Raw genomic sequence first — 25,318 nt, forward strand, 5'->3', positions numbered from 1 at the left:
CTGACCTGCAAGTTATCCTAACTGAACTTGAAAGCCGGGGGCCTTCCTGATCTACAGCCGGAGGTTTTGCCAGAATGAGCCACAAAGGGTCTGATCTCATCAGAGCAGGGCAAAATTTGTCTCCGCTGGAAGTGGCTCCTGGCAGAGATAAGAGTGCATATCCAGCGAATATTAAGCCTTTGCGGCTTGGGGAATTCCAAATGGAGCTGCCGTACTTTTGGAAGAAAGCCAGAGATGTAATCCAGAGTCCCTGTGAGGCCAAACAGTGAGCATATTGTGGTAGATGAACAGTCTAAGCCAGTATTCCTTTGCTGTTATTCTTTAACATTATATTGTCATTCTCAGATTTTCTTCTCCTGTTAACATTAACGCAGGGAGGGGGAGGGGGCACTGTGGCTGATTGTTTATCCTGCTCTAGTTACGGAGTCGTTAATTTTCTTGCAAAACCACCATGAATTATTGAGATGCTTCTGGCCCACTAATATCAGTGCATCCGCCATTCCTCATAATCCCTGAAAGGCAAATGTTATGACTTCAACAATTCATTCTGTAGGATGTTATTTCTGAAGTCGTGCCCAGTCCGGTTCACCTCGTGGCAACTTTGCTGACAAGCAGGATCAATTCAAATAAATGTTACAATCCGGGAGGTTCAGGGCTGGGGAGCATCTCCAGTTGGAGGGGGGGTTGCATCTTTTTCTGATGCAATGAAAATAGGAAAGAAGTATTAAAAGTCACAGATAATTTTATTTGCTTAAACATATGTATATGTCGTGTTCCACACTCAGGCTTCCGTCCATCAGTTTAATTTCCTGCCAGGCAGGCTAGTTGCCTGCTCTTTTCAAGGTCTCCACTCTGGGAAGGGGGTGTATGTCAAGATGCAGAGGAGTCTGTAGTAGCAAAATAGTAGAGTCCAGTAGCACCTTTAAGACTAACCCACTTTATTGTAGCATAAGCTTTCGAGAACCACAGCTCTCTTCGTCAGATGCATCTGACGAAGAGAGCTGTGGTTCTCGAAAGCTTATGCTACAATAAAGTGGGTTAGTCTTAAAGGTGCTACTGGACTCTTTACTGAGTCAAGATGGGTTCTTTATTCTGGTAAAACCTCTGATTGTAGATCAAGAAGGGAATTCCTACTCACGAGGGCTTCTCCAGCTCCTTTCCTTTTCACCTGCTTGCTCCTCTGCTGCGAGAAGACAAGATAGGCAGGTCCCCGTTGGCCTCTCCCTGGTTTTTAAAGGCCCCCTTTTTTAAAGGGGGCAAGTCCCTCTACAGCTTCCTGGATCTGTGAGAGGCCTGGCTGTCTTTCCCCCAAAGCTGGAGAGCTGATTCGCCGATGGATCCAGCCTCATAACTCCATAGGTGCCCTCTTCTCTGGCAGGCAGGAACTCCTAATCCCTGTCAATCAGTTAGGGAATGTCTCCATTTTTAGCCAGTGGGTTTCCTTCTGTTGTCAGAATTTGATCCTCCAGCAGCTTGGTGTTGTACCACTCTTTGTGGAAATCTGGGGTACCACACCCCAGGAACATTATATATGCTTCCCAGATGTTTTGAGGTTGCTTCCAAACCCCCTCCCCCAATATAGTCAATATATATTATAAGCCAACATAAGCAAGTAGTATGGTAGCAGGACTTTTTAGGGTGGGGAGAGGGGTGGTAATAACTTCAATATTCTTCTAATTTTAAAATGCTGGAGGCTTTTCAAAAAATGCAGAAGAAACCTCTATTTTAGCCTGAGCTAAAATAGCTCATTTTCAACAAAGACTGCATCCTCAAGTCCCCCAAACGGGCCGCTGATAATGAGTCCCTTTCATATGAGAAAAAAACCAATCCCTGCCAATAAATGCTTGTAAACTTAAGACTTTTATAATCACCTTGACCCTAAATTGCCTTTGTAAAATTCAAAGAGTTCTGATCCAGGAACTCATGAACTGGCTGGGAATTTCTGCTCCACAATCTGTATCCTAATAAAACATCCACTGATTTCAGTTGGGCTCATCCAGAAATTGTTTTTCAGTGGCTTACTTTCCCAGTCTATTCTGTCTCATAAGAATGGATCTCGAAAACTGCAACGAGTGTTGCTGTTGTTGCCTATATTAAGCAAAATGGTTTGGACGCCCAAGGCTCTGTTTCACAAACCTATGGCGTACAAATTGTGCGGCTTCCACGCAAGAGAGGTGGTGCAATTAACCTTTTACAGAAGTACTCCAACGTTTACCAGGACATAAAACAAAAGTCCAGTGCCGCCTTAAAGAGAGCTGTGGCTCTCGAAAGCTTATGCTACAATAAAGTTTGTTAGTCTTAAAGGTGCTACTGGATTCTTTGCTATTTTGCCTTAAAGAGTAACAACATTAATTTCAATATGAGCTTTCATGAGCCCCAGCTTACTTCTTCAGATATACGAGAGGAAGATTGTACTGGGAATTCTTCTTATGGGGGAAATTACAGAGGGGAAGCTGTGATTCATGAAAGCTCATATTGTAATAAATGTCATTCTTTAAGATGCCTCTGGGCTTCTGTTTTGTTTGGCAGGAACACACTCACATGGCTTCCTCTTACCTAAAGAGGAATTACCTAAAGATAGCTATGGCCGTGCAGTAAAGAAGCTTGTGCTATGTAATGAGGATTCCTGTAATAACAAAATAGTAGAGTCCAGTCACACTTTTAAGACTAACCAACTTCATTGTAGCATAAGTTTTCGAGAACCACAGCTCTCAGCATGCATCTGATGAAGAAAGCTGCGGCTCTCAAAAGCTTATGCTACAGTAAAAGGTGGTTAGTCTTAAAGGTGCTACTGGACTCTTTACTATTTTGCTACTACAGACTAACACGGATAACTCCTCTGGATCTATGGTCCTGTAATAACGACACTCTTGTCTGCTGTCATGCCTGTCACCAAATGTCTTGGGGTTTACTTCTTCAGTGTCCAGATTTGAGTAGAATTTTTCACCTTTGTGGCTCCTAATGTTGTGCTGGTCCTGAGATTGCTCCTAAAAGAGGGAATCTTTGTTGGTATAGCTGACTCGTGGGGAACTGGCATGTTTCAGTGTTGGAGAACTGTCTTTGCAACCTGGGCATGAACTCAGCTTCCTTTTCATGAGTGAAATTGTGCTGATGTTTGCCTCCCTCTCTTTTCTTTTTACTAGATAAATGATGAAAAGTGACTATGCTTTCCTTCATTGGGATATCAGAATTACCAATAGCTTGTCTAGACTTGGCACTGCGCTGCCTGATTATAAAATAGGGCTCACCTAAAGAGTTTTTCTTTGTACTCCAATTGAAAGACTTTGAACATCCAATATGAAGACGCTGAACAGCGGTTCCATCGCTGCCCTCCTTTTAACTCTGTATTTGGCCCTGTTTCAACTGGTCCTTGTCGTTCCCAAAGCCGTGACGGCCTTCATGGGGAACAGGGCTGTCTTCCTTCCTGCTGTGCTGCTCAGAGGTCCAGGTCTTTCCATGGCACTTGCACGGCTGAGTAACTGAGTGGCTTGGTTGGGAAGGGTGCAGCCATCCTAGCTGAAGAACCAAGTAGGCACTCCTGCCAGTGCTCAGTAGAAGGGTGCTTCAGAAGCTTCTTAAGAACATCCCTTCTGCATCCTCTTACCATTTATTTGGGCAGATGTTTGTCAAGTCCAGAAACATGCAGGAGAGTTGCAGGCCCTTAGGGCACGGGTACACCTTGCAGTTTTAAAATACTGGAAAAGGATCACATTTTCCAGTTCTGACTCCTTAAGCTGCCAATCAGTAAATTACTTACTATCCAAAGACCCCACCCGCCCTGGCTTTCTATCCACCATTTGCCAAAGGTATACCATCCCAGATGACCTGTTAGAGGTCTCAGCCAACAACCTCCCACTTAAGGAGTGGATCTACAAGTCAGATGCAGTGATGGATCGGCTATCAATATTAAAATCTAAGGCAGCTCCTTGGTATAAGCTAATCAAATTTGACCATTCAAGATCTCCCTACCTAGCCAGTATTTCTCATTATAACCTCAGAGTGTCTTTCACTGCTCTGCGCTTTCAGATGATGCAAACAGCTCTTTTGGCAGGGCGTTATTCTCACATCCCTATGGAACATCGCACCTGCATTTGTGGGTTACCTACAGTGGAGAACCGTTCCCGCTACCTACTTTATTGTCCATTATATAGTGTACCCAGAGCTAAATGCTTGGCCAGAGTCCTATCAGTCACAAACACATATTCTGAAATCGAGAAGATTGTGTTCTTGTTATCTGACACTGATAACCATGTGTCCTACAGAGTCTCTCAGTTTGCACTCGCAGCCAAAAAGATAAGATCTAAGGTGGTATTGAATGAGGCTGTTTCGTGATTCCTGGGATAGTTTGGCATACTGTACTGTTTTAATTAATTTTAATTAACCTTTACAAACTGTGATAATGGATTTAACTATTTATTAGTCGATGTTTGGTAAATTGTGATGGCCTATGGCTATAGACAATAAACTCTCTTTGGACTTTGCAGGAGAGTTGCAGGCTGTTTCTAGCCTGTGACAGGAGGGGGAAGAGGTGTTGAAACGACCTCTTGAGATACCTTGTAGGCCACACCTACTTAAGGGATGCTGAGTCTGAAGCATGGACTGTGTTACAGCTGATGGAAACATGTCTTTCTAACCAATTGTACATTTCTGTCAATTCCAACTTTATGTGCCAGCCAGTTCCTAATGCCCCAAAGAGCTTGCAGAAACTTACATTGCAATCCTAAGCAGAGTTACTCCAGTCTAAGTCAATTGATTTCACTGGGCTTAGACTGGAGTAACTCTGCTTAGGATTGTACTGTTAGAATTTTATATTCTGAAAAGAGGGAAAGCAGAAAGTCCCACAAATGTTCTATAGATATCCCCCCTCCCCGCAGTAATTGGAAAGACACCCCCAACAGAGCTCTTGGCAGTTACAGTGGGGTTATTGCTAAGAGATGGGAAGAAGCAAGGTCCACCACGCCCAGTGGGCTGTCAATTATCTGACTTGTATGTAGATCACGAATCTTTCGTTTGTCTAATGGGGTTTTTGCTGGTGGGGAAGGAATGTATAGGCCCAGCAGGTCTTGTTTTTTGGCTGCTGGGTAGGGACAGACATACCCTTCCTTCTGCTTCAGAGCTGTATGCAGGGCTTTTTTTCTGGGAAAAGAGGTGGTGGAACTCAGTGGGTTGCCCTCGAAGAAAATGGTCATGTGGCTGGTGGCCCCACCCCCTGATCTCCAGACAGAGGGGAGTTGAGATTGCCCTCCACGCTGCTCTGCGGCGCGGAGGGCAATCTCAACTCCCCTCTGTCTGGAGATCAGGGGGCGGGGCCACCAGCCACATGACTATTTTCAAGAGGTTCCGGAACTCCGTTCCACCACGTTTCAGCTGAAAAAAAGCCCTGGGTGTATGTATAAGGTAGGTGATCACATATTGTTATCACTATTGCTGAATTTCTTGCATATAGACTTTTTTAATTTTTAAAATTTTATTTTAAAAAGAAAATAGTATGAACAACAGAAAGTGCATAAAACTTTATACAAAATGCATTGAGCTACAATGTAAAGACGTATAGACAGTACTGTTAAGTGTTCCTGTGAGTCTCTCTACCGATGCTTTTTGGGGACTTGAAAGGTACGGCAGGATACTTTGCATCCTTTTACTCAAAAATGTTACTAAAGCATGGTGCGTGGGTTTTGATAAGCGACCTTTGAGTGTTGCCAGCTGTAGTTTCCCTGACTGTCACAAGGCCTTATGAAACTTGTGCACATATTCAAAGCAAAGATGATTAAAAATGTTTCTCCTCACCTGAAAGTTTTTAAATTTTTGCAGACGATATCAGAAATTGCAGAAGATAATGAAGCCCTGGTAAGAATGCAATTGGCTCATGACCCTGCAAACCTCCTGTCTTTTGCATGATTAAACTCCAGGCCTGCTGATTTTATTTATTTAAATATCTGCGCATCTCTTGATCTAGTGAATCTTCTGCTTCTCTTTCTTGCTTTTTGATGCTACATGCCAAAGATTTAGTATGGAGCATTTGATTTATTTTGTTTTTTAAACTTTATTTCATGTTTGCATTGCTTGCGGAATGGATGCTTCATTTTCCTGTAGCTACTAAATCTGTTTGCTGGTGCTATTACTGTTTTCTGTAGCTGGCTTCCCTTTTGCTTTGAGATATCAATTCATTATTTTAAATGTTAGGAATTGTGTTCATTTACTTTTCTGGTGTTGGGGAACTTGTACAAAAACTTAGGAGTCATGGTCGTTTTGATTTTTGCATTTGGTATTATGGCTATCATGCATGACCTTGGACAAATAGAGAAACGTGCACTGTCATTTTTTACATAAATAACCGTGTTGTTGGTTCATCTGAAATTCCTGCTTAAGATATCATACTGATAGAATTGGACCTTAATGCCAGGAAGCCCGAAATATTTCACTTCTGGCTGCCAGCTGCATAATGTGTGCGAGAACTGGAAGCATGTGGAGATCTTGCCAGTCATCCTGAAGATGCACAACCTAGACGGATTATATAGGATGCATTCCAAAATGGCCCAGGAATACATGAGAAAGCCCCTCCCCACGAGGTTCTGCGGAAGAGAATGCTGCTTATTCAACCAACAAACCTTTCTCCCTCATTGCCTCCAATCAGATTTTTTCAAATCCAGATAGGATTTTTTGTGCTGTTTATATGTTGAAAAAAAATCAGTAATACCATACTGCCTAAGCAATGCATTGCAGAGAAAATCAACCCCCCATTAACTCTTCTCTCTAATTACCAGCTTTCACTTCTGTACATCTGTCAGCTTAATCTGACATTGTAAACCACAGATTTTGTGTTTTGACATACATTGTTATCCAGGAGCGACATTGTGCAAACAATCATTATTTTTAACATGTTATGATGGAGAGTGCTGTCAAGTCACAGCTGACTTACGGTAACCCGTGTTGGAGTTTTCAATTCAAGAGACCAACAGGTGGTTTACTATTGCTTGCCTCTGCATAGCAACTGTGGCGTTCCTTGGAAATCTCCCATCCAGTTACTTATCAAGACCACCCCTGCTTAACTTCTGAGATCTGACAAGATCAGGTTTGCCTGGGCTAGCCATGTCGGGATTTCTAACATAGATATTCATGATTAAACATATGTCTCTTAAGTAGCATTTTACTGTTATCTGTCTCTCAAATTTGATTATACACGAAGAGGGAGAATAAATTGTTGGAATGCTGGAAGACAGAATTAGTGTCTCAAAAAAACATCTGTTTCTTCCACACAGCACACAATTTTCTGTGCCTAAAAAAAACGAAAGAAAGAAAGAAAGCAGATCTGTTATGGAACCCTTTAAAGGTATGAAAGAAGGGAACCAGCCCAGCACTGTAAAAGGTGACAAGTGAATTGGTGGAAGCTGTCTTTGGCTCCCTCCCAGCTCCATTCATTTATGCAGCGTATTATGTCAAATCCTGTGAAAACAGGAAATGAGCCTAATCCAGATATGAAGGTGTTATTTAGGAAGTCAGAGAGGGGTGATTTATTTTATTGTTTAGGGCAATATTATGATGGAGGGGGTTCTTTTCAGCATATAAGCAGCGCTGAAAACATCTATGCAATAGCTGAACTTTGAAAAGGCACATGCAGATGTTCCAAATTGGAGATTGTGTTGATGAGCCCAAGCTCACATGCTCCCTTCTTCCATTTGTTCAGCACTGAAATTGCAAACGGAGAAGTTTTCAATAAACTGCAGTTTGCTGTGACATCCTCATCAGGTGCTATAACAAATTATGGTTAATTTATGTTTCTTACTTACAAACCAGGATTTTGATTCATAGCCACATCCTGGTTTGATATTCTGCAAAGAAACCTTTTGCTTGTTCAGAATGCCCGAATCATACCAAACTGCAGTCTACTGAAGGTTTGCAGTGTTGGTGGTTTAGAGGAAGTGGGAGTGGGAAGATTTTGGCTCATCCTCCAGTGATTTCCATCTTTTTTGTGTGTGTGGAAATTGACATATATGTACTTACTTATCAAACCTAAACTTATTTCACTGCCATAATATTTTAAGACACATTATTTACAATTTCACATAGAAAATTGTATTGTTTGGCGTATTTATGAAATCTAAATGTATAAATGCCTTAGTTTTCTTCCAGAAGAAATTGTGAGTATATCCAATACTGAAAAGATGCAGAAAGAGTTGCAAACTGCTGTTCTCTGCTCTACCTTAGCACCTTTGCTTTTTTGGTCATCTGGGGGGTAGTATGTTTCACTTCTCAGTGGCTTTCATATTGAATTCTAATGTTTTTCCCACCTCAGATTTAGGCTGAATTCACATGTGATATTTGAAATGCTTTTCAGACCTCTTCCTGCTATTAATGTGCATGTGTGAAAAACAGAACACTGAGAAATGCGCTTGTGCTATGGTTTCTGAAGCACGTGGTGGCCATACAGGAAGGCTGATTTTCATTATATCATTATGTGCTTTGCAATTCATATGTATTTTTAGTCTTAGGCAACTTCCAATTTCGCATATTTAGTTCTCTCCAGACCAGTGTATATAACAGCATTGAAGGCCAGAGTTCAAAGAGATATAGCATATGAAAAGCAAGGACTGCTAGCAGTAATAGCAGCTACTCACAACTTTTTGGGAACCAAATGATAAATTATTAAAAATATTCACCTTGCACATGGTAACTTTATGAGGTTCTCTGCCACAACCATGGTGATGACCACTAGCTTAAGATGGGTTCTACATAGTCATGAAAAAGAAGGGGTTGGATCCAAGCAGCTTTTCTTCTTGTGAAAAAAGGAGGATTTTTCTTTGACCACCAAAACAGGATATGCTGAAAATCATGGGACTTGCACGTACAAAAACCATGTGCAATGGGAGCCATAGTATGGATAGGAATTGGGTTAGACAGAGCAAAAAAGCTGCTTGAATCAAACTCACAGATTGTCAGTGGCTGTTAGCCCTGCTTTTATGCATGCATCTACCAGTGAGAAGCAGGTTGGTGGACCAGATGAATCCTTTATCCTAACTAGAGATGGGCACGAACCGGAAAAAAAAAACTATGAGGTTCATTGTTCATTGCATTTCACGAACCATGAACTTTCATGAACCTCCCCTGGTTTGTGAACTGGTTCATTTGGTTCATGAAAACGTCACTTCCAGGTCAGCAAATCATCACTTCAGGGTCAGCAGAAGGTCTGCAGAAAGCCCAGCCCCTGTTGCCTAGAAAACTGATTGATCAGCGCCAGGCTGTCTGCAGTGACAAACTGAAAAAAGAACCAAACAAACCAGTCTACAGTTCATGCCGGTTTGTCAGAAATGGGCTCTGACGAACCACTGGTTCGCGAACCATGAACCGGCCCGGTTCGTGCCGAACCTTGGTTTGTATTGCCGTTCATGCCCATCTCTAATCCTAACCAGCAAGGTTCTTTTATTATCTTACATGTGTAAATGCTGCCATTCTGATTTCGTTAGTTTGCAATTGCTTTTTTATGTATTGATGCCTGTGCTAAAGTGCAAGATAAAGGGAAAGAGCATATGATCTGCACAAACAGTAAATCAAACCTTCCTGAGCCTTTTTCTAAACACAGACATATTTAATTTGAGCCATTCAAACCAATAACTTGCATGCTTGTGGACAAACATCATTTGTTCTGAACTGTGTCTGTACAAAAAGCAACTGCTCAGTGCTTGCATTTCTCCATCTTTGTGAATGCTTTTCTAGATAGAAAGCTGCATAATTGTTTATGGGTTGTCCACATTAGGACAAACAAAGGACTTGTGACATCTTAAAGACTAACAAGATTTGATTCCAGCTTTTTATGGGCTAGTTTGTTAGGATTTCATACGAAATCAGTTCTAATCCAGGAAAATGTATGCTGCATTAAAATAGCTAGGCTTTAAGGTTCCAGTAGACTGCCATTTTTGCTGCAGTAAACTAATATAGTTATCTCTCTTGACACATTACAGCAAAACCTTTTGGAGGGTTGAACACGAGGTCATTTCCTGTGTAAAAATGATATTAATCTGACGAATTGGCACTGGTATATGAAGTAGCCTTCCCTTTCACACAGCTGAGGTCCTACTTGTCAAGCGATAAGCTTATCTTTTGTGCTAGACTTCCCTCCATTGATGGTGCACTAGGTGTTCTTGATTAGAAGATTTTGTGTCATGCCACTAAACCACCTCTATTGTAGCAATTGTTCACACAGGCTTCACTATTCTCTGGAGTCCTGGCTTAGGGAAATAGTCTTCTCTGCAATAATCTTGCGCCTGTTTTAGATTTATCATCACCGTGTACTTGATATAAGTCCTCCATTCATACAGCAGCATTGCTGAAGAGCCTAGTTGCTGAAATTTCTTTTTGCTTTTCATTCTTGGCCACCTTTGTGCTTTTTGCAGCATGTAGTGCTTCAATTGTTGTTCGCTGGCTTGCCCTGTAGCAATTGTGTCATTCAAAGTCAGAAATAAGTAGGTTTAGCCCTGCAAGTAGCCTGGTTTGTAGACTGCTCACAAATCATATACAAGTTGCTCTGAACCCCTTCGATATTACTATTAAATGTCAGTGGACCCTAACACCTATTCAAGCTTTCCATGAAACGGGTGGGTGTGCATTCATAATACAAAAGTACAAAGCATGTCTTCTTACAAAAGTGATATTCGTGTAAGGAATTTGTTGCTATGTGTGACGCGGCCCTCTCCCCCTTTTATCCCGTGTCAGCCTCTGGTGTCATCTCAAAGATAGGATAAAGCAGAGGCTAAGAGCCAAGCTACAAGTGATGCCTGACACAGGTTGGACACTTGTCAGCTTCCCTCAAGTTTTGATGGGAAATGTAGACGTCCTGGTCTTGCAGCTTGGCTCTCCGGCGGCTGTCCAGTGGACTTTTCAACTGTCACTTGTCCAACATTCCGCCAAGCTGCCTACATTTCCCATCAAGACTTGAGGGAGGCTGACAAGTGTCCAACCTGTGTCAGGCGTCACTTGTAGTTTGGCTCTTAGATGCGTCCACCTTCAGGCCGGTAGCTTTCTGCCTGTGTCCTCATTCCCTCCTTTTGGCCTTCCCCTGCAGTATTAACCTCACAAACAGTTGCCATGAGTTAACTTTTGTTTGGCACTTGTACATACAAATCAGATCCCAAAGGAATGTCACTTATAGGAGGCAGTTCTGGGATAAAGCAAGCAGGCAAAGTGCATTTTAGCTACAGTCTTGAGAGCAATGAAGGGGGGGGGGAGATCCCCAGTAACTCCCACACTCTCCCGTGTTGGGGGGGCTGGGAGGTCCCCAGAAACAAATCTTTTATGTTCTGTCTTTCAGATCTGATATCAGGTGCTGTATCACACTGGTGAAATGGTTGGGCTGTGAGTCAGCACTCTGCTAGTGTGAATCTCACTACTGCCCTGAGCTCAGTAGGCGGTAGCTCCAGCTGTATTATGGGATAGTAGCAATACTGGTTTTGTTCACCACTCTGAGGGGGCACTGATCTATTAAAAAGAGCAATATGTAAGCACACTGTTATTATAACAGTAATAGGAGGAACGGATGCGAGCATTAAGGATATCCCTGTTCTATGGACGCTAACATATGGGGCTCTAACATACGTTCCCAGCGAACCAGTGTGAATTGAACCTGCCTGTTGTCCCTTCATAAAGTTTTAACTTGGATCTGAAGATAACTTCCACGTCTTGGAGTTTACGGCACTTTTTCCAGACTTCTTTTCTTGATGCGGTGTTGTGATGACACCTAGTGGGAGAAGAATGGAAACTTACAATGGTACATGATTGAACATGTCCAGCGGCTCCTACTGATGTGTCCCTGGCTACATTGAGACAGCACTCCCCTTGAATGTGTACTGGATGTTTTGGGGCGAGTGGGTTAGTTGGTTGAGATGATATGTAGTACCAGAGAACAAAATACAAGTGTTTGCACTTCAGCTCATGTGCCTATCCCCCACCTACTTCCCTGTTTTAAAATGCATGAGAGAAGCAATGTGTTAAGTAACAGGACCTCGTGTGCTTATATTTTGAAAGGGACCATTTTTAAAATGTGCATCCACACTTGGGAAGAGTGCCATCCTGTCTGGGGAGGGGTGAGTTATATTCTGAAGCGTGCTTCAGGAAACCTGGTTGGACCCAGAATCTCCCTGACGGCACGTTCCTGCTTGGGGGGGGGGGGGAACAGGGTTTCAGAGTGGGAAAGCAGTGTGAAGTGGCTTTGAACACAAATCCTGAAAAGAAGGGCAAGTTTATAAGTGGGTCCCACTTCAGAAAGCTTAATTCATTCACACAGTGTGTGAAGAAATGCTTTTCTCCATTTCCTTCCTCCTTCTGAGATCTGATTCCACTCACTTTTTTTCGATATGCAAAGAGGTGCTAGATGGTCCACCGCTGAGTAGAAGGTCAGAGTATTTCACATCTGAAACATAACCCTAAGTGTTTGTACTTTGGCTTCTGTACAACCCAATTAGCCTTCAAGGTCTTGTGCACTAGGAAAGATCATATTGGCTGATTCCGCACATGTTGGATAATGCACTTTCAATGCACTTTATCAATCGTTTGATGTGGATTTTTTGTTCTGCACACAAAAAAAATCCGTTCCAAGTGATCTATAAAGAGGATTGGAAGTGCATTATCCAATGTGTGCGGAATCACTTATTGTCTAAATCCTGTTACTTTGGAAGGAATCTTTCGAAGGTGACAAACTGGTCCATCTTAAGCAGTTACACCCTTCTAAGCCTATTGACTTCAAGGGTGTAACTTGGTTTAAGATTGCAGTGTTGCAGTGCATTCCCTTTTTTATACAAAAAATATACAAAGTCATAAAAGGAATAGAAAATGACAAGTATTACCCAAACAACACAACAAAAAACCCATATCAGTCATTTAAACTACCTTACAACAAATTACAATAAAAATATTTACAATAAACAATAAAATAAAATGACAATATTGCAGTGGCATTCCTGAACCCAGTTACATCCTTCTGAGATCTTTGAAGTCTTAGAAATTTGCAGCTGCTTAGGATTGTCTTGTCAGAGATGCTCCTTACACAAAGTAGCATCTTTCTTGTGCCAGAATACAAAATCAAACCCCCCACCCCTGCAATATTATAAATCTATATTGCACGTGTACGTGGCAACCGGGGGATTGCAGCTAGTGCTGGTTTTCTGTTACATGGATAATGTCTGTATAACGTACATGTGTTGCATGCGTATGTGTGGAGGGGCAATATGATGCAGTGCTGCAAAAACACCATCCTTCTCATTGGAGATATCAGTATGCCAGAGCCTCTGCACACAAGGAGCTGTACTGCAGCAGGACGAGCTCCTCTTTTAAACCTCTGTAGAATTTAAACCTGCAAGCAAAGGTTGCAAACAGTGTGCTCAGTGGCATTTGCACAAACTATAAAACCTATCCCTAAACAATTCCTGCTGCTAAGAAACTGGAATTATTTCATCACAGCAAATCTCAGCATGCTGTATAGCTAATGCGATGACTTCATAGAGGTTGTGGTGGAGATAGTCCTATGGCTCAGGTTAGGGTTACTTTACAGCACTGTTTGTTTCTTTTGGTAACAGATCTTTCTTCTGTCAAGGCAGGTAGAATGATCAGGGCCTGTGTATGAGACCGGCCAAGAGATCCCTGATTACTGCTTGAATAGCATAAAACTAGTTGCTTGGATACAATATACAGGAGAGTTCCATTAATACTGGCTCTCGTCGGGATCATATTACTTCTGCTAATGAGAACATTTTAAACTCTGGTAGTCATGCCATTTTTATATTGGCAAAGCAAAGTAGGCAAAGTCTGTTTCATTTTGTTTGCAAGAGGGTACAGGTACTGGTCTTCAAATCAAATGAGGAGGGAGATAATGTAGATGTAACGTGCTCGTCTTTTAACCGTGGTTAAAGGTAATCTGGTATCTCCTCCCATCTCCAGCACAAATCCTCCCTTGCTGGGATTTTACCAGGGTGTAGAAAACCGCTTTGAAGCCTGGCTGCCAAATCTGAGTGAACAGCAAGCCGAGATAGTGCCAGGGCCGACATAAGCCTGACCTAGACTTAAAAGTAAACCCTGCTCAGTTAAAGCTGGTGCCGACATAAGCCTTAACTGTGGTGAAGGGAGTTGTGGGAGAAGGGGATGTACAATCCCATACTTCATCTCCCTTTTTGGCAATATTTGTACCAAAGTCAGAAACTAAACGTTTCTTGATCTGTCGTTTGGAAGGAGAAGCATTTGATTCATTTCTGTTCTCCAAGTTACCTTTCAGTGGGCAGCTCTGAAATTTAAGATTTTTCTCGGGCATTGCATCTCTTCTCACAGAATACAGAGGTGTCCCTTAACGTTCTCTTCAAGGTGGCAAGACTTTGGTGTCTGTGTGGCATCACCGTGAAGCTTCCTGACTGCATGGCCTTCCTTGTGTCCCGCTTCTGCCTGCTCTTGCATAGCCTTCCTTTGTTTCTCCTTTTCCACCAAAAGATTCCCCGTGATTTCCCCCCATCCCATTACTGGTAATGGCATGGATTCCTGTCTCTTCCAGCTTTGGAGATATGTTATCCTTCACGCTGACTGCATTTGTTGAGCTGATGGATCATGGAATTGTATCCTGGGACACGTTCTCTGTGGCTTTCATAAAAAAGGTATGCTTATGTGTTTGTGTATGCCATTTCTCTTGAAGGGCTGCCGTAGGACCAAAGCACTCATCACAAACGTCACAGGGAACTGAGAGGTCTCCAGCATGACTTGATGCAAATGAGCCAATGTTGTGTAGTGGTTAGAGTGTTGGTCTAGGATCTGCTACTCCCAAGTTCAAATCCCCACTCTGCCATCGAAGCTTGCTGAGGGATCTTGAGCTATTCACTCTCTTTCAGCCAAACCAGCTTCACAGGGTTGCTGTGAGGATCAAATGGAGGAGAGGAGAATAATGGAAGCTGCTTTGAGTCCCTAATGGAGAGAGAAAGCAGGGTATAAATAAAATAAATGATACAAGGCAGCCGTTAGGGCAGCACTGGCTATTGCATTATCCTGTACCCTGATATAAAAATGTTATGCAACAGCCTCAAGAATGTGTCGGACATAAGGGCAGCTGTATTGGATCAGACCAATGGATCTTCTAGTCCAGAATCCCGTTTCACGCTGTGACTAACCAGATGCCCCAGAATTCTTACAAGGAGGACATGGAGACCGAAGCTTCCTTTTGTCATTCCCAGCCCCAGCACAGGTATTCAGAGGATTGCGGTATCTGTTCGCGGCTAGTCATCATGACTGATAGCTGTTGATGGACACATTTATTTAAAATGTGTTTACCCTACATTTCCTCATGGTTCAAGACAGCTTACAACCAAGGCTCATTTCGAGGGGGAACGCACAGGAACGCAGTTCCCCAAAGAGGTCACATGTCAGGTGGCCCTGCACACCTGACTCTCGGCCATTTTGGGCCCGTTTCATCCTGGATTGGGGCCAAAATGGCCTAGATTGGGCCTCTGAAGGGTGGTGGATCATTCTCCTGTTCAGCAGCGGCCCAATCCTGACCATTTGGAGCCCCTTTTTGGCCATTTTTATCCCCTTTTTGCCATTTTGGGCCCAATTTCGGTCCTGAATGGCCAGGATTGGGTCCAAAACAGCCAGGATAGGTGATGGCAGGCGATGTGGCACATGCAAACCAATTATGCTAATGACACATTTCTGGTGACGTCAAGGGGCGTGGCATATGCTAATGAGTTATGCTAATGAGTTCCTCCAGCTCTTTTTCTACGAAATGACCTCTGCTTACAACAATACATTAAAGATGTTTTCCATTAAAATCCAAATAAAGTAACAGTTCCTAAATCTCTCCCCCTTAAAAGATGCCAGTCATTCTAATCCCCTCACAAGTCCTGGCAATCAGACAGGCCTTGCAGCAGTACCTGAAGATCTCCAAGGTGGGAGCTCCCCTCACCTCGTCAGGGAGCCCATTCCACAGAGCAAGGGCCACAATGGAAAAGGCCCAAGCTCTGGTCAATGCCAGATGGGCCCCCCTGAGAGGTGGGATGCCTGAGGACCATAGCTGGCACAAAGGGAGATATGGAAGCAGATGGTCCTTCAAATATGTGGGTCCCAGGTCATGACGGGCTAAAAAGGTCATAACCAGGACCTTTAATTGAACTCAGAAACAGACTGGCCATGAATCTGGTTGTTTTTAAAACAGGCAACTTATGAGTGGCTACCCTTTGACAGTAGTTGGGCTGCTGTATTATAGACCAGTAGTAGTTTCAAGGTTCTCTTCAAGGGCAGCCCCATGTAGAGGAAGTTGCAGTGATCCATCTGAAAGAATCCAAAGCATGGATCAGCGTGGCCAGATCAGCAGAGTTTAGGTATCACAAGAGAGCTGATAGAAGACAGTCCGGACCACCGGACCAACCTGTTTTTCAAAGAGCGAGGCAGGGTCCATGAGCATTTAAACTGCTCTGAAAGAGCCAGCTTCATTCCATCCAGGACAAGTGGATTTAATCCCTCTAGAATTCCTGACCTGCATCACTTCTGTCAAACTAACCTGGGTAATTGCCCTTTTAAAGTCAACTGAACTTGACCATCACTGCATTCCGTGGCAACACATTCCCCAAGATTAGTGTGGAAATACATCCTTTTTGTTTGTTCAGAATCTACTGCCCATCTAATTCATTGGGTGCTTGTGAGTTCTAGAATTTTGGAGAGAGAAAAAATTCTCCCCATCTATCAGTTTTTAATTTAATTTAATTTAATTTAATTTTATTACATTTATATTCTGCCCTCCCCGCATCATGCCCTCTCCCAGTTATAAAAGTCTCCAATTCCTTAGCTTTTGCTCATAGAGCAGGTGCTCTAATCTCTTTTGGGTTGCTTTTTTCAGCTCCTTTTCCAGCAGTACAATATCCTTTTTTGGAATAGACAACCACAGGGCATTATGATGTCGCTGTTTTGTTTTCACCCCCTTCCGTAATAATCTGTAGCATGGAATTTTCTTTTTTCACTGCTGGCATACTCTGAGTTGACAATTTCATTGAGCTATCCACCATGATCGCTTTTCCGGTCAGTGTTGGCCGGGGTCACTTGAGTAAGTCATCACACAGAGCAGTTTTCCAACACTGCATGTGATGTTTATAAAGGACTCATTGGCTGTTTGATATTATGAACCTTGCCATGTTCCAGTTGTGGGAAAACCAAGGTTGCTCCTGCTCTAGAACCTCTTTGCGTGCTGCAGAGGCATGGCTATTCATGATCAACTAGAAGTAAAGTTAAAACAGTGATTCCCTGTGACCTGAAAGCCACTGTGGCGAAGTGGTTGGACTCGGAGACCCAGGTTTAAATTTCCACTCTGTCATGGAAGCTTGCTGGATGACCTTAGGCCAGGCTCTTTCTCTCTCCCCCACCGATCCCAACCCAGCTCAGCTCAGCTCACAGTGTGGTTATTGTAAGGATAATGAGGGGAGAATGATAATGTAAGCTACTTTGGATTCCCATTGGACAGAAAAGCAGGATATAAGTATCTAAAATAGATTGCTTATGACTCTTAACCACATGTAAGCATTTAGAGTACAGCCCTATGGGCAAGATCATTTGACTCTCAATGTTTGAACAGATGCTGTTGATGTAAAGCTTGATGGCCCTAAACTGTGAGATACTCTCAGCTTCCACTAACAACAGTTCACTATAATACCAGTCCTCATGTTAACTGTGGTTAACAAAAATATCCAAATGTGCTACCTGCCAAGCATTTTAAACCACGGTTGTAAACATGGCTTTATTATTCCTCCTGCAGTCTATTTATTTTGCTGGAATGTTTCCTCCTTATCCAACAATAACCTCATGCCTTATTTCTTTATAGATAGCAAGCTACGTGAACAAATTTGCTACAGATATTGCCATTTTGCAACGCTCGTTAGCCATCTTGGAGTCCATGGTGCTGAACAGCCATGACCTGTATCATAAGGTGGCCCAGGAAATTACCATTGGCCAGCTAATCCCACATCTTCAAGGGTGAGTAACTCCTTATGATGTTGCCCCCCACTAATACCATCGTCTGGGATTCATGTTTAAAGCAAATATGGGGAATGTGTAGTTTATTGTTTGGGGCCTCTGTCAGTTTTGCCCCTAGTATTGGCTCCAAACCATTCTGAAATGCTAGCTGGGAAACTGGCATGAAACCTGAGCTTCTTGAAAACAGCTTTGAGAATGGGCAAGATCCTCTCGCAACCTGCGAGGCACTGTCAGCCAGGACCAAAATTTAGCCAAGATGCAGTTCTTCCACCTGAAAAGGAATGGGCTGTAGGTCATCATAGGAGGAGAACTAGAAGCTGACAAGCGTCTGAGCAGCAGGGATGAAGGGGCAGGCCAGCCCGGCTTTCTCTCTCGTATCCTACCTAGAGCAGTCCAGCTGGTGGCTCTCTGGGGTGCTCTCTTTCTCAGAGATATCCAGTGACTCTCCCCACTTGACGGGGTCGCTCCTCCAGCTGACACTTCAGTTCAGCCATGAATCTCACCGACTGGGAGGTCTTTAGCAAATCAAATTTTCCTCACAGGGAGGTTGGGATGATAAATCTGACAGCCCTGTCTATGCCACTAGGACCTCCTCAGAGGAACGTGGAAGATCTAAATGTAATAGGTTAACTTAACACCATTAAATCTGACAGCTCAGGTTATTAAAATTAAGACGTTTTATATTGAGTTAGAATTAGGGTTCTTTTAATGTGGGTTGTCTCCCCCCCTTTCCCTGCTCTTTCACCGTGTGGTGGCGGCGAGCGCCCTCAAGTCACTTATGGCGACCCCTGGTGAGGTTTTCATGGCAAGAGACTAACAGAGGTGGTCTGCAACCCTGGTCTTCATTGGAGCTCTCCTATCCAATTGCCAACAAATGCCAACCCTGCTTAGCTTCTGAGATCTACGAGATCAGGCTCACCTGGGCTATCCAGGTCAGGGCCCTTCACTGTGTACCTGTGGTTTAATCTTCCTGTTTCTGTCCATAGTCATTGTAAATCTGCTTTATCCCATATATAAAAAATGCTAATACTTGATTTACGTATTCTCTTTTATTGTTTTGAAATTGCCTTCTGATGCAGGGCTGATCAAGAAATTCAAACCTACACCACGGCGGTAATAAATGCACTTTTCCTTAAAGCACCTGATGACAAGAGGCAGGTGAGTTCTCGGTGCTCAGGTAGAGTCCCCGGCCTTTTAAAGTATGAAGTATGTCTCTTTAACTAAAATACAAGGAATGCTATGACACAAAGATGGTGACAGTTAAGGGTCATAAAAGGAACCAGGCAGAGAGAGACAAATGCAAGGGAGACTTTTGGGGATGGTATAGAAAAGTCACTTTAAAAGCACTTCTACCTTCAATGGGGTTTGGTGGAAGGTAAACACAATCCAGTATGTATTCACTCCCAAGATTCAGACTTCGGAGGCCAGCAACGTAAAACTAGTTTTGATTGTCCCAGCACAGCCGTGTGTGTTAGGTCGGTGCAATGCACACTTCACAAGCTGAGGATCAGTGACTTTCCAAAGGTCTCCTATTGGACATCATTTGGTGAGCAAGGTTCTCCCTGACCCAGCTCCATATGCCTTCTGCCAGACCATATGGACTCAATTTGAGCTTCTTAGTCCTATTGCTCTCTCTCTCCAGGAGAACTGTCCCTAGAATGGGTAGCTGTTAGCTGCTCTTAAAACAGGCAAAGGTTGGAGGTATCTGTGTTACAGGTAGCACAGAACAATTCCCAAATCCACAGCTGTGTGATAATGTTTTTATTAGGGTCAAACAAAATATCAGGAAACAGTAAACACATGCTTTTAAATTCCCCAGAACTCTTCATCAGTCAATATATTAAGTACCAAAAGGGGGGGGGGACGAGGAAAAGGGGGAGCCTCCCACTGCCTGTGATGAGTAAAGCCCAGTCTCCTGTAGTCCTCCCCTTTTTGTTGCTGTGTTTTCTTTTGTTTTTCTATGACCCAAGACCGCTGTCTATGATCTTTCTCCATTATTGTGATTGGTCCTAATAAGAAATATTACACTATTGTTGTTTTTGGAGCGATTCCTAAGCAACTGTGTTTGCACCACAGGCAAAGCAAAGGCTGCAAGCAAATCTTTAGTATTACTTGTTGGGCAGTTGGAGATTGGCCTGTTTTATAGTTAATAGGAAAGCTTATGACGGAAAGTTGGGCTGCCGCACCCTGCTGTGTAAGAGTCAACTTCTGGCAAAGTACATGCAGCTGTATAGGTCCCATGCTGATTTTGTCACATTTCTCTGATCTTATTATTAAACTTTCCATCCATCACTCCTAAAAACCTGCAAAACTGCTCAGGCACTGCTGGTGTTCTTCTCCTTATTATTTTTAGATGTTTGTATTGAGGGTTTCCTCTTTCCTCTGCTTTATCTTTCGGAATGAACGCATTTCCGTGAAGAATTGCACAGGAAACTGATTCAGTTAACAAAATTTTAACATGTACTTCCCCTGCAGGGGAAGACCTCGATGTACAGATTTATTTAGAAAACACATATGCTGCCTCTCCAGAGAACCTGCTCCAGGCGGCTCATGAAATAAAACATGATAAAATCATAAAACAGCATAAACCTAATGACAATTAACAAACGGTGAAAAACTCTGCCGGACTATCAAGAATGGCAGAACATGTAGCAGTCTAAAATGATTCTTATAAAAGAGTCCTCCAGTTAGATTCAGACTGTAAAACAATTTTAAAAGGCAAGTAAAAAGAAGTATTTTGGATTGGCACCTGAAAGAGAATAGAGTAGGTGCCAGGCAAACAACAAGGGAAAGGCCATAAGGGCATTCCACAGGTGAAGTGCCACCCCTGAAAAAGTCCTGTCTCTGGTTGCTACCCAAATCGCCTCTGCAGGCAGGCAGCACAGACAGCAGGATTTCAAGGAGGCTCTTAAATGTAAATATGACCTACTGTAGTTAGCCCCACCCCAAAGTCATGCCAGCTTTCCATGACCCAATTTACCATTCATACTGAGTTAAGGAATGTCAGGTTTCTTTTAATAGTGCTTAAAAAGATTATCTTGAATATATATCTAGTTATGGACTAAGTGTCCTTGATTTTGCTCTGGGGTAACATTTCCTGCCTTAACTAACCTGATGGGTAAAGATGGATACAATGCAGGGAGGGTGATTGGGCAGTGGGTTGGAAAGCTACTTGTATGCAGAAGTTTGCACTAGGGGTGTGTGATTTGGGATTCTGATTCAGAAAAAAAAACCAGCCCGAAAAGTGCTGTTTGCTTTGAAACTTCTTGCCCCACGACTTTCCCCACCCCACCCCCCGATGGGAGGGAGAGGAGGGGGGGAGTGGCAGAGCAGGAAGTTTGAAAGCCACCCTTTTTGTGCTGCTTGCAAGTGGTAGGAAAAGAGACGTTTTCAAACTCTGCGCTGCTTGCTTCAGCTGGCTGGCGGGGGAGGAGGCTTCCCACCCATCAGCTGAAGCAAGCGGCGTGAGGTTTGAAACTTAAAGTGCCCCGTTCTGAGCTGCTTGCAAGCGGCATGGAACAGGGCACTTTCAAACCCCAGGCTGCTTGCTTCAGCTGACTGGTGGAGACGTCTGTCAGCTGAAGCAAGCGGTAAGAGGTTTGAGCACCCTGCTGCTTACTTCACCCGATGGGAGAGGGACAAAGGGATTCCCCCATCCCCCTCCCATTGGGTGAAATAAGTGTCGGGGCGGAAAATTGAACTCTGCTGCTTTCCCGTGTGCTCCAAATCTTTACGGAGCATACCGAAGCGAGTCATCACTTATTTCTGACTCTTTTTCCTGCTCGGAAATTCCGAAGCAGGAAACCTGAATCTCTTTTTGTTGCACATCCCTCGTTTGCACGCTAACTAACTTCTGATCCGCTGTGGAAACCAAGGAAACTGTACTTAGATGTAAGAAAGGGGAATCTTGTTTGGCAGTACCAGCATTGGCTTTGTTTTGTTCATCATTTTTGATATATGGGCCCAGCCACCGAGAATTAACTGAAAATATTTGACCATGCACAGTCATCTGCATAAAAAGAGAACCACGTAAAAATGTAAAACAGTATCAAAAGAGGGTAGAGATTGTTTGGTGAGGTAGGAGATGGGTGAGGGGAGTGAAGAATTGGGAGGGGAAACAGGTCATTGGGAGCCTTCAGGAGCGGGGGGGGGGCAGTTGATTAACAGTGCAATCCTAAGCAGAGTTACTCCACTCTAAACCCATTAAATTTAATTCTTCTTAGGATTGCACTGTAAGTAGAGCGAGGAAGGAAGGCGGAAGAAAGATGAGATTTCCGCTCCCCATGAGTCCTCTTGTTCTTGCTATAATTTTTGTTATGTATGACGAAATGAGTGCATTGTGATTTAGGGGATCAGATCTCACTTCTATTCAAGTAAAACCATCTTCTGCCAACTTCATTACATTTACGGAAATTACTTCAGCTGTAAGTTGGCCTCACAAAAAAACCCTGACTTTTTGCCTGCTCTTTACACAGAATTTTTTTTCTCTTTGCCAAAAGTTTACTCTTCACTTCTACCTATGCTCTTTGAAAGTAAAATACATTTTATAACATCGATTTTTGTTTTAAAAATGTTTTACATGAAGGTTCCTTGACTATTGTAAGCCTTGTATTATGTTGATTTCATGCCAAAACTTTAGTAGCTTCACACAGAACTGTAAGGAGTGCTAATTCCTAGTGCTAGAGAAGAAAGGTATTGCAGTACAGATCACCTTCCTTTAGGATATGCCAAGCTTCTAGCCCTCAGTCGCACCTTTTATAGTATTGAAGAAGAATAACAGACAGACAGAAATTATTTGTGGGATGAGGGTCCATGTTTATACATGTTGTAACTTCAGGCTGTTGTCCTGACAGTTTTCATAAATAAGGGACCTTGGATAATATTTTGCCCTGTGGAGTTTGAATCAGCTCTTATGTTCTGCCATTCTAGGGAGATTTTAGAATATAGAATGGTTTGCAGTTCTAACAGCAAAGCAGACTAAAGATCCATCAGGGTCCATTGCACGGAAGTAGTGGCATCCCAGTTGATTGTTGTCTTTCCGACTAGATGCACCATTCCCAACGAATAGTTCCTGGGTCATTGTTTTCTCTGCATTTTATCACGGTGACAATTTTTTTGTTCTGCAAAATAATTGTACCCAGTCAGCCTCTTGGATTTAAGTTCTAGAGAAGAACTGTGGAATATAGTACTAGGAAGGTGGTGAATATATTTTGTTTTCATCGCTTTTACATATTTTTCAATCTAAAATACTACTATTTATATACATTAGGAAATGGCAAATATCTTAGCACAGAAACAGCTTCGATCAATCATCTTGACAGTGAGTATTTTTGTCACCCCATTCATTTTTGTTTGTTTGTGGTAAAATAATGCACCAGTCTTCAGTATCACCATTGGGCTAATTCTCTATTTCTTTATGTGTTGCAATGTTAAGATCTGGGCTGGGTTAGTAGAGGCCTGCACAGCCTGTGACCTACTAAGTGGGCATTTGTTGTGGCCTATAAGGAGCTTCACAACCCCTTTGTTTTTGTGGTCCCAGGCAGGCAGCAAAACCAAGAACCCATTTGACTTGATGGACTAACTTGTACAGCCCTTCATTAGAGAATGGAAAGGATAGAAAGACGGGAAAGAAGAAGAAAAACAGCCATGTTCAATTCAGAATTATTCGATAAGGCAGTGTATGGGGTGCCAAAGGATTTTAGGAATAATTATGAGATGTTCAGTCATGTTTCATAATTGAATGTGGGTCTACCCCACCCCCACTGGGCTGCACATTGGATCAAAATCCAATCTGACGAGTTTGCACCTTGGGGGGGGGGGGTCCTTTCTCATTTTTATCCAGCTATATCTGCACGGACTGCAAGCACTGGTGGTTGTAAAAGTTCCTTGGGCACATACTTCTTTATTACAAGGATTGCTGGATAATACAAGGATCAATGGGAAAGCATTCCTGGGACTTTCACTAAAGCTTCCTATCCACAAAACATGGAGACGGGGTGGGTGGGGGGAATTTAATTCTGTGGATATGTACTTCTGCAAACGTGAATTGTTGAGCTCAAGGGAAAAGTACACGCATGGGTTTTCGAGGGTTCCCACAATTTTTTTTTTTGCTGTCAATAGGTGCACGTTTCCCTGATTAAAGCAGTATCATAATAAAGAATGTACAAAGTTTCTCTAATATGGCTCCTTTTAACATAGAGATCACTGACATCACAGTAAAGAATCTTAATATGTCTTTTCCAGAGAAACTTGCATTGTGAACATGCATATAGCATGTTCAAAAATTTTTTTTCACTGTTGTGCACGCCCAGCAGAAACTGGGGAACCTTACCAAAGCCTTAGGTATTCTTTTCCAACAATTTCTGAAGCACAGGATTACAGAAGTACATGCCAATATCACCTCAAAATAATGTGCCTAGTTCCCAAAATGCCAGTTGTTTACTTTGGGAAAATAAGTGTGAGGGGGACACTCTTGGATATGAATTCACTGTACATAAATCAGGTGGAGCTTTGAGTATCATGGTGAATTTATAAAATGAATTGGGGACTTTTTTCCCTTGTCCCCCTCTTCTGAAGCTTACTTCTGAATTTCTATATGCTCCTAAGTTTACTGCTTCTCAACCCTTGATAGAAAACTAGCATTTCCTGGGGAGTGACTAAATTGTAATTTCACCAACTGGAGACACAAGAAAGCTTCACCGTAAGGGAATGTTTAAGGGGCGGTCTTGTTCACCATAGAGCTGTAAATTCACATTTGGATTGTGGAAACTTGGACTTGCCTGACAAGCAAAGTAGGCTGTGGTGTGATTTGAACATGTTAAAACTGTTTTCATTAACCGCAGTAGCTCATTCGTTGTGATTTGTTGGCTGTGTTTAAGGGAGTTCAGTTTTTAAACTGTTTTCCATGGAGAGAATGAGAAGACCATCTGGAAGGGATAGGACTGTGGGAAGTCTGATCTCTTTTTTAAAAATATATATATATTTTTAATACCCATATCAACAATACAGTTCTAAAAAGTCTAAGAAAAGATATATACACACACACACGCACACATCAAAAACTTTACATTACATTAAAACGTTAAAAACAATACATTATACATTAAAAATATAAAATTACAAAACTAGAGAATCCGGTATATTAGACCAGCATTTTTCCTCTAGAGACTCTGACTTTTACTTACAGTGCAATCCTAAGAAGAGTTACTCCGGTCTTATCCCATTGAAATCAATGGGTTTAGACTGGGGTAACTCCACTTAGGATTGCACTGTTGGAGTCTTAAAACTATATCCACTGTTCTTGGTTGAATATAGAATATGGTAACCTTTTCTTTCGATC

At 42.6% G+C, this 25,318-nt stretch overlaps 1 protein-coding gene across 1 annotated transcript in view; it reads left to right on the plus strand.

Annotated features, from left to right (window-relative positions):
* Nucleotides 1–25,318, plus strand: part of ELMO1 (engulfment and cell motility 1) — a 410,819-nt gene that overhangs the window by 146,814 nt on the left and 238,687 nt on the right. Inside the window, exons 7-11 of the mRNA XM_054991799.1 lie at nucleotides 5,812–5,847; nucleotides 14,525–14,624; nucleotides 17,828–17,979; nucleotides 19,059–19,137; nucleotides 23,249–23,299. Coding sequence (XP_054847774.1) covers nucleotides 5,812–5,847; nucleotides 14,525–14,624; nucleotides 17,828–17,979; nucleotides 19,059–19,137; nucleotides 23,249–23,299 — 418 coding nt within the window. The remainder of the gene's footprint in view (nucleotides 1–5,811; nucleotides 5,848–14,524; nucleotides 14,625–17,827; nucleotides 17,980–19,058; nucleotides 19,138–23,248; nucleotides 23,300–25,318) is intronic.

Source organism: Eublepharis macularius, chromosome 11 (genome assembly GCF_028583425.1).
Source record: "Eublepharis macularius isolate TG4126 chromosome 11, MPM_Emac_v1.0, whole genome shotgun sequence".
Classification (NCBI taxonomy): Eukaryota; Metazoa; Chordata; class Lepidosauria; order Squamata; family Eublepharidae; genus Eublepharis; species Eublepharis macularius.